This window comes from Scatophagus argus, chromosome 9 (assembly GCF_020382885.2).
Source record: "Scatophagus argus isolate fScaArg1 chromosome 9, fScaArg1.pri, whole genome shotgun sequence".
Lineage (NCBI taxonomy): Eukaryota > Metazoa > Chordata > Actinopteri > Scatophagidae > Scatophagus > Scatophagus argus.
Genome location: NC_058501.1, coordinates 16,218,461 through 16,238,507, shown reverse-complemented (window position 1 = coordinate 16,238,507; position 20,047 = coordinate 16,218,461). Strand labels below are relative to the sequence as shown.

The 20,047-nt window shown below is 40.9% G+C and overlaps 3 protein-coding genes across 3 annotated transcripts; all 3 read right to left on the bottom strand.

Moving 5' to 3' along the window:
• Positions 1 to 256: 256 nt before the first annotated feature.
• sphk2 (sphingosine kinase 2) lies at positions 257 to 11,392 on the bottom strand. Its single transcript, XM_046399850.1, has 8 exons — positions 11,251 to 11,392; positions 7,864 to 9,457; positions 6,037 to 6,186; positions 5,857 to 5,951; positions 5,577 to 5,692; positions 4,868 to 5,071; positions 2,885 to 4,478; positions 257 to 2,631 (listed from the first exon to the last, which is right to left on the bottom strand). Exons 2-8 carry the CDS (start codon positions 8,324 to 8,326, stop codon positions 2,569 to 2,571), a joined length of 2,685 nt encoding a protein of 894 aa, XP_046255806.1. The 5' UTR covers positions 8,327 to 9,457; positions 11,251 to 11,392; the 3' UTR covers positions 257 to 2,568.
• A 290-nt stretch (positions 11,393 to 11,682) lies between these two features.
• Positions 11,683 to 15,938, bottom strand: rpl18 (ribosomal protein L18). The gene is made up of 7 exons (XM_046400545.1): positions 15,828 to 15,938; positions 15,058 to 15,144; positions 14,824 to 14,931; positions 13,999 to 14,097; positions 13,744 to 13,867; positions 12,741 to 12,810; positions 11,683 to 11,812 (listed from the first exon to the last, which is right to left on the bottom strand). Exons 1-7 carry the CDS (start codon positions 15,921 to 15,923, stop codon positions 11,737 to 11,739), a joined length of 660 nt encoding a protein of 219 aa, XP_046256501.1. The 5' UTR covers positions 15,924 to 15,938; the 3' UTR covers positions 11,683 to 11,736.
• Positions 15,939 to 16,224: 286 nt separating this feature from the next.
• On the bottom strand, positions 16,225 to 18,163 carry si:ch211-120k19.1 (uncharacterized protein LOC563199 homolog). The gene is made up of 4 exons (XM_046400022.1): positions 17,830 to 18,163; positions 17,007 to 17,077; positions 16,883 to 16,912; positions 16,225 to 16,749 (listed from the first exon to the last, which is right to left on the bottom strand). Exons 1-4 carry the CDS (start codon positions 18,161 to 18,163, stop codon positions 16,630 to 16,632), a joined length of 555 nt encoding a protein of 184 aa, XP_046255978.1. The 3' UTR covers positions 16,225 to 16,629.
• Between the last annotated feature and the right edge of the window lie 1,884 nt (positions 18,164 to 20,047).

Here is a 20,047-nt window from a genome sequence, read left to right as displayed (position 1 = left end):
AGTTCACTGTAGAAATGAAACTGTTTTACAGTCATATATCTCATTTGTTTATTACTACAATGTGTCAGAGAAGATTGCAGATAAGCTACGGTCTGGTCAGTGGGCAACTCTTTAAACATGCCAAGAGATATGAAAGGATGTTACTAATAAAAGCAACTTCCCTCTCTGGATATGATATGAAGATTTCTGACCGTATTACATGAATGAGAAGACACATTGGTGTGATAAAAGTACAGTAGATTTGCTTGAGACAAACTTATCAAGTTCCATTTATTCAAAACCATATGTAACTATCATCTGTACATTGTATATGTATATATTTTCATCATTTTAGTAATAATTACAATTTCATTACAGGCAGTTCACTACAGACATCTTAATGGCATTATCAATTGAAGGGCTATACCTCGACATTGTCATATCAAATTGGTCTATAACATTGTGGTGCTAATTATGGTAACGGACGACAAAATGTTTAGGAAGGTAAACTATCATAATTAGTCTCTTACACTTCAAGAGTAAACATACTGGCAAAACTCCATTCAAAGTGTATATGGATTCCTGTATTTGATGGTGCTACAAGCATAGATGGAAATGCTGTATTCACATTCTGCAGCTGTGTAAGCACAGTGTAATTGTGAAAGTACTGCTGCACTGTATGCTCAAAAGGTAAACAAAATTGAAAGAAGAAAATAACATCCTGTTGGGCAAAGAGTTTTACTCCATTTTCTGCAGATAGGTTTCAACAGTTCACAATCGACAGCCAAAATATACAGGCTTATTATACAAAGGCATTAATTTGTCCAGGCACGACCAAGACAATATGATGACGATGATGCGAGCAATCGCCACATGATTGAAATGATTGATACACTTCACATGCTAATCATTTATCCTCTGTGAATACCAAGCAGATCAGCAGGTTTTAATATGACATTAAAAAAAAAACACAAGAATATTTAGTAGGGCTCCCAGCTCTGCTGTTTGATTTCAATAAGGAGCACATCATCATTTGGAAGTACTCAGGATATATTAAATATAAGACCCAGTCAGTTACTTCAACAGATTGGCTTTGGCTGCCGAATAATTTCTCAGTCAAAGTTGTTTTCCGTCCATCTGATTTATTTCCAGAACACAGGTCTGACCTGACAACACAAAAGTTGCTGGGTTTTAGTGTTGTGCCCTAGTTTGTCTCTACAGCAGTTTCTATATGGTTTTGTAATCAGTCAGTCCTACATTTTAAAAGGTATGAGTGTTCAGACAGAGACATTTTAATTCCTTTCAGGCTAGGAATGTAATGTGATCCATTTATCATAGTATCTGGATTAAGCTATTAACACTAGTGCATCCATTTCTAGGCCAAAACATCATAACTGATTCTGCATTAAATGAATCTAAATACACAATCTAGTCTTGTGATTTTCTGTACTGCTTACACTCTTTTACTGTGCTAAATCAATGCACGGCTTACTTTTTAACAGAGGCACGTAAAGTCCTCTCCACTTCCAAAGATGTTTACTCAGATACAGTGATATATATTTTGACATAAAACAGTGCTGTTAATGCATGTGATTTTACAAAAAATCTTGAAAATGAAAAGCCTAAAACCACTGACAATGAAGCTCATTTTGTTCAGATATTTTTATGTCCAATATGGTGAAAAAGTCTCATATCACTGACTAAGAAAAACAAGCAGATTATGTAAATTTGTCAGTAATGGTCACCGTCCAACGGTCCCATTGCTCCCAGTAATGTGCTGCGCTACACTGAGTTGCTGCGCATGAACAGAATGATCAGTATAGTGTACATTTATCCACATTTTTCTCCACTGATGCTTAAAACAAGGAAGAGAGTAGTGTGCTCAAAAATAACTGTAAGTAGGTGGGTGTTGTATTTATGCATGGACGGACACTCTGATAAGTGGACAGAGATTTGGGTTTCTTATGAACGTAAGGAAGGACAAAGGTACAACTATACCGTCCAGTGTCAGATAAGGCATTCCTATCAGCGACTGACGTTTTCAGACTTTTATATACCAGTTTTAACGGGATGTTGGCCCAAGTGAATCTCTGTGTGTTTTCGTAGCATTTTACGGTTAAGAACCACTTTCTGTGAATTTAATCTGACTTCTTTTCATCTCATTGAAAGGCAACAATCAGGTAGTGCTTCTCTGCATGCATACTACTATGTATACATCCAACACATGCACTATCTGAAAAACAAACAAAGAAAAACAAAAAAAAACCCATAACATTCGATTGTTCTTCCCTCTTACTATCCCAGGCTGTGCAGTTTTCATGCTTCTCAGGGTACGCGTAGCGTAATCCAACAGCTGTGCAATGAGGCGCATTTTTCATCCATTTTCAAATTCACTATTAATCCCTGCATTCGTGCTCCAATGATGTGTGGCTTGGTGGGTTATCCCTTTCATTAAACCCTAGAAAAGCAGTTTCTGCAATCCAGGCTATTTTCAGTCTCTCAGATACCCCCCGCTCTATTTAAGAGTATAGATGAAAACAGAGATTACATAATTCAGTAGAGTGCTGAATCAGTTAAACCAATCCCTGATTAGAATCTGGTAATCTTCACCCCAGAGTCGCCAACGATGAGACGAGCCATGGCAGGATGAATCTACGAGATACAGAGGGAAAAAAAATATTACCAATGACAGAAGTTTCACAGTAACTCATCAACATTCAAATTCAACAGTATTATCTTTACATCTTTACTGGCGCGAAAACGTAGTCATATGTTGTTGTCAATCATGTGAATGACTGATGCTTTATGAGTGGATTTAACTCAAGTGTTAAGCTGTATAGAATGAGATTACAACATTTCATGATAAGTATAGCCAGTATTAAACACAGTTTTTCCCTATTCTGACCTGCGCTTGAAGTGGCCCATAGGGCACCAGTTCTCCATCCACAGTGAGCGTCCCCCGTGTGGACAGAGGCTGCAGCCGGAAGGCCCTGCAGGTTACATGGCTCACATAGGGCGAGCTGACCGAGTGGTGGGTTCCTCTTTCCATGGCAAAGAACAGTCTCAGCAGAGTGGCTCTGGAGATCCCTGCCCGCACAAAGGTCAGGTGGATAAGCCCATCGTCAAACCTGGCCTGGGGCGCAGCAAAAAGATCAGCCCCAAGGTGGGTCTGATAAAGGGCCAGGACAAGGACAAAGTCCCCTTCAATGGTGACCCAGTCTCTGGTGGGAAGGGGTTGGTCAAGGGGGGGTAACAAGTCATCCTTAGGGAGATTTAAAGGCAGAGAGAAAGGACGGTTCTTTTGGGGTCCTGCTGGCTCGGCAATGTCAAAGCTAAAAGATGAGGACGGTGTGCGTAGAGAGGGTGAGGGTGAGGTGGAATTTGGGGTGTTTGGACGAGGGACAAGGTAGGATGAGGAGTGTGGAGAGGCACATGAAGGGGAAGATGGGGGTGTGGGAGAAAGAGACAGGGACAAGGAGGGGAGTTTAGGGGGGAGGGAGTTTGAGTGGGAGTGCTGGAGGAGGGAGAGGGGCCTTGGCCGGGATGCATTCTGGTTTTGGTCCAGAGTCTTGGGCTTGTAAGAGAAGGGAGAGTGACGAAAGGGAGAGGAAATGGTGAGAGCTCGCTCACGAGCAACGTCCAGTGGGTAGGGCTCCTTCTGGTAGTAGGTTCCATTCAGATCCACGTCCTCTACCCCATATGAGGGGCCAGAGTCTGTGTCTGCCTCCTGACTGAGAGGCTGGTTAAAGAGTGCACTGACTATCTGACTGGAAGGGGCAGAATTCTTTCTTTTTTGAAGATTATCTCGGTAAGTGAAACCACCCTGTGGCTCTTCATCTGCCTCTCGCCCCATGTCAACCCCACAGCTTTCTCCCGGCTCGCTTGCATGCAGTGCTCTCTCCGCCTCAACAGAACCCCCACCGCCTTCCCTATCCTTGTCCTCCACCTCATCGGGGTCATTCTCCACTCTTTCCTCGTCTTCCCTTTCATCCTTGATCCCTGCCAGCCTTTCTACCCCTCCCATACTGCATTCATCCCTTTCATTCGATTCTGAACTTGTTCCCGACCGCTCTGAACATGTCCCTGACCTCTCCTCTTCTGCTTCCATCTCCACCTCCCCCTCCCGTTCTCTCTCTCTGTCCTCTGCCAGACTGCTTGCCCTCACCACGCCAGTTCCTCCTCCCCTAGCTCTCTCCCTTCTCCTCTCCCTTTCTCTCTGCCTCTCCTCTTTTTCCCTCTCTCCCTCACCCCTACGCAGGCTCCTCTGTTCGCTGATGCCCATATCAGAGCAGGTGCGATGGATGGGCACTCGGCAGAAACCCTCCAAGCCTTCTGTGATACTACGGGAGAGGGGTCTTCTTGGTGGAGGAGGTGTAGCATCTGGTGATCCGGTGCAAACAGAAGGAGGCAGGTAGGACAGACGACCCTTGTAGGATCGAAGAGAAGCTATACGCACAAGGGTGCCCAGGGTGAAGCGAGCTGAGCCCAGGCCACGATACCTGAAATGAGGAAAGATTTCAAGTAAAGCGAACTTTTAAGTCAAACTAAGGGACATCGCAGGAGAATTAGGGGCATGCTTTAGATGCCAACCATGTATGTTTCTTACAGAATAAATAAGAGAGGGCAATCTGACGATTTGTAGTTTGAAAGCAATCTTGAAGGGGGTCGATCTACTTTTCAGCATAATCATAGATACTGCAACAGTCAATGCCCTATTACTTCTGTTTTAATGGTGAAAGGAGATGATTCATCTCTTGCTATAATCAACAGGGAATTTCAAAATGAATCAAAATAACTTAAATTGTGGATTGCGTTGCGATTAAATGGACCGTGATATTATTTTCTGGCCAGATTGGCCACCCCTAAGCATAAGCAATTACACACTCACCTTTCACTTTCAATGTCCACATCGGACACAAAGCCCCAGGCAACAGAGAGGAAAGAGAACAGTTTCCTGGGTGCTGCAGCACGATTGTTGTTGGATGGAGGAGGGCTTGTCGTCACAGAGACCACGTCCATGGGTCGGATACCACCTCGGCAGAGCAAAAAGCAGCAGTTCAAAAGGAGGGGCTCCCGAAGGCACATGTCATACCTGAAGGACATAAAAAAAAAAACACCTCCTGTCAGTAAAAATACAAATCTGTTCAAACAAAAGGTCAATAAAAAGTCTTCTGTGTAGATAATCAGATGACGAAAAATATGGAAACACTGTGCTCTTTTGTATCAAGATAAGACAAAGTGCAATATGTGAACTAGGTTAATCTGATTTTGTTATTTGTGTAAAATTGTTTTTGTTGCTAAAAGTCACTTACTTGCATTAGAAACACAAAGTACAAGTACAACAAAGTACAACAGTTTTGCAAGACGGCATGTCAAATACATAATAACACTATGCTGATAAAATATTTTTTTAATTTCTAGTGGTGTACATCAAACTACAAACTTAACAGCATACACTGAATCTAAGATAATTGTGTTGGTAAAATCTTTGTCAGATTATCCTTAATTACCAAATTCTTGTGCTCACAGAGCTCAGTGATTCAACCGAAAAGGCCACAATTCTCACCTTTACAGATACGAATGAGACACATGCTTACCCTGCATTGTGGTTGATGGAGCCAGCTAGTGCATTCCCGGAGCCACAGGGCAGAATGCCAACAGGTGTTTTTATTGCTTGTTCCCAGTCAGGACGCTCCATCAGCCCATTAATTACCTACGGGAAGACAGAAAAGTCAGAAAATCATATTTGTGGACACAGTTCAAGCTGCATATGGATGTGGTAAACAAACATAGCATAAATATATTCACTGTTACATAAATTCCCACATGAAAATGCCCTTAAATTCCACCTCGTCACTCAACAAAAGCAGTACCCACCTCATGCAGCAGGCCATCTCCAGAGACAATGACGATGCCATCCCACTCTGAGAGCGGTATCTCTCTGATCAGCTCCCGGGCATGGTTCTGACGCTCTACGACAGATTAATAAAGTTAATAGTTGTTATATATTTATGTTTTATACACCTTGTGAGGCTGCAGTTGCACTTGGTGTGTTACCTGTCTGTATAAGGTTATAGCTGATGTTGGCCTCTCTGATCATCGGCAGGATGTGGGTCTGACACCACTGCATTGCCTGGCCTCTCCCACTGAAAGGATTGACCAATAACAGTAGTCGCCTGGGACGAGGTAGCAGACTTCTTGAAAATTCTGGTTGAAAAAGAAGGAAGAGCATGAATAACCTAAAACCCACACAGTTTCTGTCCAGAACAAAGAAAAGACTTAAAGATTCACTGCAGTTTCAAATCTAGGTACCATGAAGCTGTCATTACACAGTGATGACCAACATGGGACTTTGAATTCTATCATTTAATCTTTTTTTTTTTATTTCATTTCACAGGATCTACTTCACACTGCACTGTGTTCTCAACTGAGAGCGAGTCTGTTAATCATTTAAATTCATTCATCATTCAGAGGGTAAAAATCAAAAAAACACGATGGTCAAAACAAAACAGCTGTGTATTTTCTCTCTAGCGAGGACACAGAGGCAATACAACTGATAGACGTTACTCCTCTTCTCTTTCATCATCCAAGGTGTGAGACAATGAATAAATAAAAAGTGTCTGAAAATCAGTCTGAGATTTGCTATGCCGTAGATGGATGCCAGCAATGCAGAGAAGGAGATGAAATCACTGCACTCTCAGATAATCCTGGGTTATGCAACAAAATACACCACAGCAAATCAACAGGAAATCCGAGTGACCACAGCTATCGTGTTAACAAAGTGGAACAGTAACTACACGTCAAACAGAGGGTTGGCAATACTGAGGACAAAAAGGTGGTGAACTGCAACGGTGTGTGAAAACAGAAGAATGAAAGAATAAAAGCTAAAAATGAATGATGGTGTTGGGATGAGAGAAACAGTGGTGTGAATGGCAAAGACTGACGAAAACAAATGACGAGGGATTAAAGAGATTTTTATGGGTTTAAGATTAAGTTGAAACAAGGAGCAAGGAGACAGAAAAGGATGTGAGATGTTGGCTAAGTATGTGAGGTAATGGCGAGAAAAAAGTAAACACACACACACATATAAAAGTAAACACTGAGCGAGACTTTGCTATCTGACTGATTACTGAGGCTGGGGGGCAAAGCGCAAGGGAAGGGGTGCCAAGCTGCACAACCCCACCCTCTTTGTCTCTACATTTGATACTGAATGATACAGAGCGTGTGTGTAGGACAGATAAGGGCAAAACACAAAGACAAATGAACAAGGGAAAGAATCTTGTTATGTGTGACAAACAAACAAACAAAGATCCAAATAAAAATCCTCTTAATAATAAATCTTATAGCCTCTTAGAGTGTATTAGTGTTAAGCCCCTTTGTTTTTTGCTACATAACCCACAGCCTCCATAGCCTTTGTCGCAAAATGTGTGTGCAGTACATACAGAAAGGTCTTGGGTCACTGCAACATTAAGCTGCCATTTACAAAGGAAGCATGAATCAAGGCAGCGTGAGGCAACAGTATGAGGTTTTGTAGTAAACAACAGGACTTAAACTCTTATTTATATAGACACTCGGAGGTTAGTTAAGTATGTTGACCTCGCTTATCTGCTGTAAACCATCAATGATGGAGTTTTGATAAAGCCGTACGCTATAACTCCACTCTATATCAATGCCCTGGATTCCTTAATAAAAAGAATATACACAGGGCTCTATGGTTGAACTTCACAACATACTGAAATGAGATGAACCAGGTGAAGGGCAGGCAGAGGGAAATGTAGTTAATGGGCTTCTACAGTCACCAGTATGATCTTGCACCATGTAACAACCAACTAACAACCTTCACCCAAGCTGGACAAGCAAGCCTCTAGTGGGACACACACTCACCTGTGTCAGCAGTGACGGTCACATCTCTGAGTAGACACTGCACGGCAGCCGACCACCTCTCAGCTTCAGTCCTGCTTTCTGCCAAGTAGGCCCTCACCTGCCTGCGCCGGGACACCCCTTTCCGTCGTTTGCCAGGGGGGTACCAGTACAGCACCAGGAGAGGAGGCGCAGGAGCGCGAGGACAGCTGCATCCCACTAGCTCTGACAAAGGCAGCAGAAGACGGGTTTCCTTCCCCGGCCGCGGTGACAGACGCTGGATATGTATGTGCGTGTGGGTGAGGGTCAAGGCATAGTTGGAGGCCGAAGACGGAGTAGGGGAGGCAGCAGGGGAGAGTCCACCTGGACCACCAGGGCTGTTGGGGCAGCTGTTATTGTTGCTGTTGCTGCCGGATCCCCAGCTGGCAAACTGGCCATGAAGGAGGGCCTCTGACGTAGAAGGTGAAAACGGTTCTGGAGATCGCATCCTAACTGCTGGTGGATGCAGTTTGTCAGGAAAAAGTCAGTCTAACAAGTAACTTCAAGAATTTGGCAGCAAATTCCAGTCCAGCAAGATTTGCAGGGAAAATCAAAATGTATCTGAATATGAGAACTTTATCCCTGAAATCTCCTCAGCATCATTCTCCCTCTTCAGTGCTTGAATTCAAGAGTCAAAAAAAACAAAAAAAAAAAAAAACAGGCCTGAGTTTCTATTCCCACCTGTCAATTTAAGAAGTATTTCTTCATTTGAAAGAAAAAAACTTCTTCCAGTTTAAAGGTTCTTCTGTTTTGAGTATTTATCCAGTGAAGATAGAAACTGCCAAAAACCAGTCTTTGTGTCACAGTTAGAAAGCTCCTATCAGTTTGATCTAAAGAGCTGTCAGCTTCTACACTTTACTGCCAGTGAAAAAATGGATACTTCAATATATTCAAAGACAACAGGACTTAAACATGTATATTTTCTATGACAAGATCAGTCATTTAAACAAAAATGTTCTTCACAAAGATTGCATAAGTACAAAAGAGTTTACATTACAACTTAAAGCCACCTATTGTGATAAAAACATAAGGCAGCTGAGCAGCTACTTAAAGAACACATTAAAGATAAATCTTTAAATAATTACATAAAAGGACAAAACTGAATCTTAGTTGCTGAGGAAAGAATACAAATGAGTAAGACAAACACACCTTGTTTAGACAAGGAGGCAACAAAAATTAAATTAAAATAATGCTGTATGGTAAGTGCGGCCCGAAATGTCATAAATGCCACAAAGATATGATAAGTGCAGTCTTTTTCAAGACCTTTGATACCTCTATTGCTATCTTTAATCTCAGTGACATATAGGAGGCAGACAAGAAGAGCGACAAGGCCAGACCCCTATACAGTAGTGTGATACACCAACATTTCATCCAGACAAATACTAAAACACTACTTCATTACCTGGTCTCCACACATAGACAGGGGATTACTAGGTAAGACAGGTGGAGACCAGACAACGAAAAAATAAAAACAGAAACAAAAGACAAACAAGAAGACAGTTCCAGGGGAGGTCCTTATTTCATGTCATGGTAATATCCTTGAGTAAATCCTCACGTTCCTTCCCAAAGATTTCTGTTCCTGAACGATGACAAAGGAGGAGGGGAGGAGAACGACAAGTCAATTGCAGAGTTTGGAAAAAAGTGCTTTGTTTAATAGCAGATGGCCAAGAAATTAAACTTAAAAAAAGGAACTAATTAAATAAAATAAATTGCATCCTTATTTTCACAATTAGAGTAAAGCAAGTTCACAGCTATGATAAGAGGAAGAGATTACAGGGTGAAGCAACATAAAGATCCATCATGCCCCTTGCCCCCTTCGGAGCGTCTCTGAATATAATGACTCACAGTCATACATCCTCTGTGGCCTTGCTCAGACGTCATTAGTATGAAAGGTTGTGTGAGAACGACCACATCTGGTTGTTGCGTTCATGTTCTGGGCTTATTTCGAACAGGATTTGGGGAAACAGTCTCTCTTTCACAATGTGAATCTAGGATTGAGATTCTGTTTTTTTTGCTGACCTAAATGAGATTGGATTACACAGGTTTTGCAATGCGCATTAGTGAGTAACAGTCCTAAAAAAAAGAAAAATTCCTGATATGATAGGATAGGCCTTTAGAAATAGGTACATAATGAGAAACATAATGTCTCCAAAAATTTGGGATACATTTCACAAACCCAACAACTGGAGAATGAGTCATTTCTTAAAATGTTTCACTGTGTATAACTCATAATAACGTATTATTTTTTATGTAAACAGATGGTAGTGTAGTTACTTTAGAGGTCAGGCTACAGTTAATCAGGCTCTAAATGAGTGTGTTGAAATACAAGCACCGGACTGTCACCGCGGAACTGCTCACATCTCTCTTTCAAGTTTTAAAGCAGGCATTAAACACTGTGCAAGCTGTGGTGCAGACAGAAGCAATACTTGGCTGATACCCTGCCTTGATAAAACACACACAAACAAGGACCTTACTGATGCCCATTGTTGCACCTCACGTCCTTGAAATGAAGGGCGGGGACACCCAGAAATAATATCAGCGGGCTAATTTTGTCTCCCACACAATGAGGCTGCTGATGAGTGACTTCGGGGTATTTTGGGCAAGTTTCGGCTAACGTATACTTTGAACTCAATAGCATTCCAGTAGTAAGGGCATTGCTAGCGATACACACTTAACAGCAAGTTTGTCTAAGATGCCCGACGACCTAAAGCAAAAGCTACACTTTATCGTTAAACTTTACCGATGTTATCCACATAACGTTAGCTAGCAGGCTGACGGACTGTTAGCCAGCTGACTTTCCTAACTCTAGCTGTAGTTTTAACGGTTCTGGTGAGCTACTTTCAGAAATGTCATAGTCTTTGAAACCGTTTTCGAGAAGCAGAGAGCGTTTGATGCTTTAATTAGGGGAGGACTCTTCGCGTTAAATCAAGGAGTTAGCAAATGCTAGCTAATGTTATGAATACAGTAGCTACTGTAAACTGCTGCCAGACAAGCGCAACACTGCACAGCGTTGTCAGTTAGCAGTGGCTAGGACTTTGCTAACTGACATGAAATCCAAGTAGAAGCTGACATTTCACGCTGTTTAACCTTTATTCTCTTGAAAATGACTAAGCATCACCGATGGTTCACTGCGGAGCTCCCATCTGACATTTTACGGTTCAGGTATTGATGGTTTTGATGGGGCAGTCACCCAAGTTGGCGCAGACAACAGTAACGTTAAGTGGCAACGTTAGCTTACAGGCGTTATGATCTCATTCTATCAGACAGACAGACACGAAAATTCGTAACTTTAAAGAGTGATATGTTTTCCCAACATCAGATTAGGAGAAGCCAAGTTAAATCTAATACATCAAAGCAAAAGAAATAAATTACCTCATCTTGTATCCCCTCTCACAGCGATATACAGTCGCTTGCCTTGAAAACTGTGAGTCGGTGCAGGAAGCGCCTGGAGACGCAGTAGCAGCAGCTTTGAGCGGCGGAGAGGAAATCCAATGGCGATAAGGAAAACATTGCAACACCCACCGACATTCTCCAATCATTGACAGACCAGCACTTCCTGGCCAAGTCACTTTTTTCCAAGCCAACTCATATCAGTAGGCTATTGATGAATGAGAGTTACGTTGATACCAATGTGAGGAATGCATGGGAAATAACAAGTCATAGATCAGGAATAAATTGTAAACCCATTGGGATATTTCCCTGCTTAAAGTTAGTCACACCATGTTAGCACCCCCACCCACCCACCACCAAAAAAGGCAGATGTATTTTTATGCTGTCTAATAAAAAAACACCACAGACAACTTATTTTGTACAGTCGCCAGTTTATTTGTATCAGATTGCATGGAAAACAAAGACAAACTAGTTCTTGTAACCACGGCTGGCTCTGCGACCACGAGCCCTCTCGAATTTCCTGCCCTTGGAGCGGATGTAGGGCCTAAAAAAAAGAGAAATAAGAAATTAGTATAAGGTGATAGCACCACAGACATTCACATAATACAAATATACATCCAATTAATAGATTGAGCATTTTTTAATTCTCACAATCAATGCTGCAACACAAACGAGCACTCAGCACTCAATAAAACTGGTGATTACAGGCTACAAGTCTCCCTTAATGACAGCCATTCAGTTACAACTGAACTTTAATGGCACTGGGTTTCTTTCTTGCGTTCAAAACGTAGTAGCAAAAACTCTTTCCAAAGAACAAACGTTTGAAGTTCTCCTTTGCTATAGTATAATGTACATTTTGATTTAATCGTGGTTAATCAAGAGTGTTGTATACAGAAAGTGTCATCATTCCTGCTAAGAAAAATCATGCCTGCAGTGGAGAACCATATCACACAATAAATCTAACTTAACATGATGTGGCAGCACCCTGACCAAGAGCAAAGTACTGATAAATAAAAATGATATGTCTTTGGGCAGAATGCCAAAATTCAACAGAACATCCACGCAACATGATATTGCATAACTGTACAATCAGGACCGCAGTCCTTGTACACTACAATGTCTTCTAATTCACTACAACAAAGGCCATAAATTACATATGGACCAAGATATAAACAACCCTGATAAGTTACATTTTATTCTCCACAGAGAGACAAGGGGAACAAGAGAAGAGACAAAGGGCAAGGAATGGAGAAAAAAAGTTGCACAAAGGACACAGGAGTCAATGCACAATAGAGTGCTCGTTAAGAGAAAAACTACAAAGTCAGCGCTAACAGTGAAATCATGTTCAAAGTCAACCCTGCTTTTTCAAATGTAATTTCCAGAGGAAAACTATTGTCTTATTGCTAGACCAAATTGGCCACCGTGAGATCAGATTGATCAAAGAATATAATTTCACGCAACTATATACATACTTGGTGTGGCTGTGAGGAGTTCCAGGGGCTTTTCCAAAGTGCCTGTACACCTCTCTGGCTTTGCGGGGTCCTAGAGGACAAACAGATAATGCAAATTAAAAAGCAGTTCAAAATGTTATGGAGCATCCCTAAAAGGCATTACCAGCAGAGAGTATTCCTATTCCCATTCATAAAAAGTAATTCTAACATCTACATTTTAAAGGTACAATTTGTACATCAGATGACAATGTTTCACTCTTATTACAATTTAGATGAACTCATTTGCAATCTAATAGTTGTGTGAAAAGCGATACTGTGAAAAATGTGTATTTCCATTTGCTTTGCAAACCTTTTAGTCAAGGGTCACACAATACACTGCAACATATCACCACTTTGGCTTTGAATGAACCTTATTAGAGTGTAGACTGTACAGTACAGAATATAAATGACCAATTAAATGGCTGACAGTATATATCAGACAATATCCTGCAATCATCAATATAGAGGATGAATTAATTTACAAAAATCCATCACCAAATGATTACTTCCACAGAACTCAAACTACCACTTGAGGATAGTTTTTAGCTTTAGGTCATACTTTCACTTCAAAGAAAACCCTGTCATATAAAGGTTAAGCATTGATACATTTGGTTGTCTTCAGCCCGACAAATTCAGATGATCTGTGATCACACAATTAGGTCTACAAAGCAGACACGTGATTAAAGAGACATTTGAATATCTGATGATCAATTACCAACAATCAGGCCAGAATACAGTTGGAAACCTGTTTTCCTGACTCGAGCAGTGTATCTTATCTATGACATTACAAAAGACTTAAGTTTCCACACAAGTAAATTGATCTACTCTACTCAGAACTATCATGACTGTCATTTAACATGGGTATCCAGCTTGTATGTGCACAAAGCAAAAGATGCCTCAGCACCAGTAGAGCAGGACCACTACTTATATATCATCTACTCCAACAACAGCATCACATTAGAATAAATCATAGGCATTTAGTTACCTGACAGCAGCACTGTGCCCTGTCCTTTGGGAGCAGCCAAAGCCAGCTGGTCAAAGGTCATCACCTTACCGCCTGCCTTCAAGATCCTGCGGCGGGCACCATCGGTTACTCTCAGAGCACAGATCTGTAGGACAGAACATGAAGACCACATCAGAGACTATTCTATATTGGAGGGAATATCAATACTGAACTGCAGCTTTATGGTGAACAAAAAAATTAGAGGTGAATTTTGCCATTTCAAAAGGGAGGGGTTACCTTGAGCTTGGGGATATCCTGAATCCTGACATCATCAGTGACTGTTCCCACAACAACAGCGGTTTTGTTTTCACGACCAGGCATCTTCATCTTACGGATCTGTTCGCAATGTAAGCAAAGCAAGAAATTGAGCATGCTAAAAGACATGTCTGAACTACTCTCAACAAAGGTCACACACCTTCAACATTATGACTTCTCATCTTCACTGGTATTACAGTTTAAGACTGGTGGTAAATAGGCAATACGATGGAAGTAGTTGCTGGCTGAACTGCATGAATAATATGACGTCAAGAATTACATTTAATTTTCCCTCTTTTCCCATTTAATTCTTGAAACATTTACAATGTGAGTGTTAGAGGCCATAAAAATTAAATCAAAGTCAAATGGAACACTGAATACAGTCTACATTTTAAGAAGATCCCAACTACATCACAAAAGTGGCCACTGGAAAGCAAAACATGTCCCATGAAAACAGCTAGAGCACTAAGCTCAGCAATTCAACATTTTCACAGTTTAGATTCTGTATACCTCACTGTACAGAACTCATTGAATCATTTTTATATCATGCTGCCAGGGATGCTGCAGCACTAAAAACCAAACTGATAACGGAAAGATTTCACACACTGAAGAAACAATCTGATGTGGATCGATCACAAAATAAAAATCTCACGTGAACTGATGCTGGCCCTGACTTATAAATATAATTCGCCAAAAATGCATTCTGATCTCAAAAAACAGACATGCTACAATATTACATTTGACTAAAGCAGAATACATATCCAAATGCGCGAAAGATTAGCAGTCAACAGCAAGAGACCGACTTACCAGACGGGAGATGGAGATGGGAGGCCTGTTGGTTCTGCTCATGAAGAGCCTCCTCAGGACCACCTTGTTGAAGGGGGCATTAGAGCGACGGGCCAGGAACCTGTACAACTGTTAACAACCCAGCAGGACGATTAGGAATAAAATACACAATTAAATCTGCCCAGGTGACTGAAATAATTACTACTGCTGGTGTTATTATGCTATTGAGCAAAGCATTACATGATGATAAATTACCTTGACCAGGAGCCTCAGGTAGATATCCTGGCTCTTTGGTTCCTTCCTGTGCACCTTACGGTCCTTGTTATGTCTGATGTCAACTCCCTTGAAAAATAAACAGCAGCACATCAATATAATTAAATACAATAACAATAATCTCTTGTAAGATTAAATCTAAGCACTCTGTAGTACTGTATAAACTGTATTAACATCTATCACATCCAGAGTACAGTCCACTGCCCTTCTCTTATTGTCCAGTCTACCACTGCCAAACAAATATTAACACAAAGCAAAGGAATGAGCACAATTTCTATCATTAAGAGAACACTTAAGTTCCTTTAGTAAGTGTAACATGCAGCTCAACCAGTTTACTACAGTATAGGCCGGTTCACACGTTGACACTCCACAGCTAACTGCTATCACGAGCAACACAGTCAACAAGTTCGGTTTTAAGCATAGATGAGTATTACATTTAGAAACCCAAGATAGTGTTGGGTAAATATAAATTACGGCTTAAACAATCCGCATTCTGGACCACTTAAAAAGCTCATTTTTAATCCACATCAAGATATGAACCGGCTACCTGAACTGCACTAGTTCTGTATCATAGAGGTTACGCTAGTGTGGTTTACACGACCCAATAGCAAAGAAATCGGGGCAGAAATCCAATGTAAATGGTGTTCAGAAACAGTTATGACTGCCATTAAAGACAAGAGATGATTGAATTCAGAGGATGGTCTTGGATAGACAGAATATTGTACTAGGAAATTTCTACTAGCAACACCTACCATCTTGGACTCAGAGCGAAAAGGGAAAAGGAAAGGCCGAGGTCTCGCGATAAACAATGCTATGAAATCTCGTGTCTCTGATTGGTTACAGGGCATGTGCTTCCTGCCATTAGCGAATTCAAAACAGGGGCGATTTAGGGTGCTGCCTCTAGTGGTAGAGACAGCGAGAGAGACACTCGTGATGATTTCTACTTTATGTGTGGGTGTGTGTACGTATATATATGTGTGTATTATCTTACTGCAGTAAATGACATTTAATAAAATGACATTTAATAATGCAAAAAGAAAGACAGAAATGTAGTTAATAAAAGCACATTGTTGTCCCACAATTGTCAGCGACAAAAATATGTAAAATGCATGAATAAAATGCATTGAATGAAACAAAAACAAGAAATAAAATAATTTACCTTTATTGGTTAGAAAATGTATGGCAGCATCAATGAAGTTATTCCAGTATATGATGCACTGTAACAGTTTTGCATTTAAATAAGGATAAATAAGGATTTATTATCGTGTTCTCTGTGTTCTCAGAGAAAAAAAACAACACTAACATGAGGATCAGCAGGACTAAACTCAGACATTATTGATCTTACTGTTGATTTATTAATCCCAGTCTGGGAAATTTCACAATTTGCATTTGCTTATTAAGAACTTTCCATTGTCTCTTCAGTAAATCTACTCACTCTAACAACTGAATTCTGCCCTTACACAATGAGTTGCCAACAAAAACAATACCTGAAACAATGAAGCATTTAGTATTTAAAAAAGACTATGGAGCATTATGGAGCACAGGATCTCCAGTTTATTCAAGTTTGTGGCGTTGCTGCTGTCTGAGGTGACACAGGTAGATTGTGAAAGCCAGTGCAACGCCTCCCAGAAAGACTGTCCGTGCCACAGGGGGGACAAGGGCAAAGTTCACTGCCTGAGGTGGTGGAAGAGATGAAAAAATATCATTCTACACTCTTGTATATCTTCTACATATGTGTGCACGTGTGTGAATCTGTGAAGACTGACATAAAGTTACCAAAAATGGGAGGAATACAAAATTATCTCACCTGCATTGTTGACCAAAACACCACTCCAGTCTAAAGAGAAGGACAGAGGATAAACAGACATGGCATTTTATAATAATACAATAAATGAAAGTCTAATAAGAGCAACTTTTGACTGAGTGTGTACCTTGTAAGATGTCCAGAATTTCTGTCTCCAGTCTTCAAGCAGGTCATCTTTGTTTTCCAGTAAACTTAAACCTAGAAGGTAGAGATGGCTGTTGAATGTTTCACTGAATCTTTGCTGGATCCAATAACTGTTGATTTATTTTATTGGAAAGCTGTTTTTTTAATATCAATGGATATTGATATTATTAATATGGTCAAGCACTTTATTTTCTGGGTGCATAATTACTGAATAGTTCTTCAGTGGAACACGCAAGAATCTAAAATTTGTCCAACAGCAAAATTCAACATTCAGTATATTGAGAGTAAACATTACAATAATAAATGAAAAATTATTTAATATTTAAATGGATTTAATTGCAGAATTTCTTACAGACACACAGCTATTTTCCCATAAGTAGTAATAAGTCAGCATTGTCACTAAGAGTTTAATCCAATTTGTAAAAAATATGTCAGTAGCTTGATTAGTGGCTTGCCAAGACTTCCTTGTTTGCTGGATGGATTAATTGGTTTGAGCCATAGTCAAAGTGCATCTTTGTGAAACAGACTCAACATTACATAATTCTTTTCAGAAAGCTGTAAACCCATAAAATAAACTGGTACCAGAGTGTTATCTAACTTCTATAAGAACATAAGTGGAGAACTGAGGGGACTGAAATTAAAATAAGGTTGAGATTGTTTTGAAATACAGATTCAGCTTTAATAAAATAAATGCAATACAACAGACATCAGCGTATCTCAATTAGAATATAAGACCCACACAGAGCCACACATAGCTATCAGTAATAAGAACAACAAATGATCAATACGTTTTGTAACACACTTACCAATATAAAAGGCACTGATGGTGAGAGGAGCTGCGATTAGCTGATCCACCACAACTTTCCCTGCCACAGCCTTTACTCCGCCTCCCGGCAGCATCCTCTCCAGCCCTCTGAGCCAGTGGTAGTTGAAGTTGGCATGGAAACAGAAGCCGACAGTCGCCACTCGAGCCGTCTGACACCAGTCGATGCCAGCTGGACCCTTTGTTGTGGGTCCTGCTGTGTGTTTCCCACCCAGCACACTCTGCTGTATGAGGTCAGCAGAGGCAAACAGTGTTGTGTATCCCAGGACGTTACCGATGTATGGATGAGCCTTAAACGCAGCCCAGGCCCGGTTCATGGTGATAAATCTGATCAGAGAATTCATTCATGATAAAGGTCCTGGGTATGAGGACTTTAATGGTGGCTAGAATCACACAACACGTGTTCTATGTCATGTTGAAATTGTAACGTCTTGATGGCCTTTATCCAAAAAGTAGCAAAACCTACCTTTCAGCGAAGCTCTCCTCACCCTCTCCTTCAACTTCCAAAGCCAAAGAGACACAAGCTCCTTTCCTATTGGTCCTGTCAGACGAGGAGGAGCTGAAATGAATGTACAAGTTGGAGAGATCTTGTTTTCACCCGGTCAAAGTTCTGTCACTGTTGCAGAGAATGTGTGATAAGACCTTATGTCAGCCCACCACAGAGAAGAATCTGAGAAAATACCACATGTGACCCACAAGGCAATGGTTTGTAGCAGACAAAGGTTATGAGAATCACATTCTGTCAAGACATCATACTGAATTCATGCATATGTAGACCGATATCATTGCCTGAAGCTCCATTAGCAGGGAAGACGAACCTCTTGCACGCATCGTTTTTATAACACAGTGTGATTTATTACACCTCTTATGCCTCGTCAGTTGAGTAATTTTCCCTCACGTCTGAGAGACAGTAAGAGTCACTTACCACAGATCGCGCTCATTCGGTGAAGTGCTGAGACCCAGCGGGAAGTTTGCTGTGTAGCCCTCTGGTCACAAGCACATGTGGTGTCGCTATAAATAGATGCTACTCCTGCAGCAGTGAGTCCTGCTTGCTTTGAGTGAAGTAAGAGTAAATGAGATGAGACAGAAGACATGCTGCATTGTTGCACTAATGTTTGAGATAAAGGGTCAAACTTTTAGATGAAAAATGGTGCAAGATGTAACACAATATACTAAACTGTCAGGACAGGAGGTGCAGTCTGGCTAGAAAAGCTTCGCTCAGTTCTTCAAACACTCATGTTGTGATATGGAGGGAAACTATACTCATTTCTTGCTGGAGTTGCACAAAGTTAAAACTATTCTGTGACTGTGCTGTGCTGTGCTCATAGGGAACACTGAGGAGGCAGTAGGAAGAGACTGATACACGACTGGAATTCAAGAAATATGTTCAGCTGAAAGGTTAAAGGACATGATTTTGACACAAATTGGGAAAAGGGAATTATTTACATGTAACAAGACGCTGAACAAGGAACTCAACAGGAAATGACACTGTATGTTTATGTCTCATGACACATTTTGGTGTATGTTGCTGTGTGACTTTTTTCCAGATTTGAAAACCCAGCAACAAAAAAAAAAAAAAATTGCATTAAAAATAAGAAAGCCCTGGTGAAGACGTACATCAATATCAACATATCTCAATGGGACACTGGATGTAAGAAAATAAAATAATCAAAAGATGCACATAAAACTTGTTGTTGTGGTTTTGTTTTCATTGCTGTGTGTCTCTCTTGCTGTCTCTCACCTTTGTGAAAAGGACAGCCTCTATTCACCCACCTGCTGCCATAGATATGTAAAACTCTGTACTTGGAAGGTGTGCTATTGAATTGAACAGGTCAATTAAAGCCACTAGCAACCATCTTAGCTCTTCCCTCTGAGAATGTGATAATTAGGGTCAGAGTTTAAGCTCGTCAATTAAGGGCTTGTTAACCGCCTCAACCGGTGCGTTTGTGTCTCCCAGTATTTAACAAGCTGCCTTTGGTGTGGGCACACAATGGAGACGTGTGCCCACACCTCCACAAGCGGTTGACTTCTCAGATAATTGCCTCTTTCTTTTCAGAGCCTCTCATCGTGTCTCACTTCCTCTCCCACTATCAATTTGTCAAGTTGGGTTTCATTCATACTGCTGGAGAAAAACAGGGGAGAATTTGTGCATTTGCATTGAGCGCTCATGTCACTTGACTTAATTTGCTGCACACAGACAC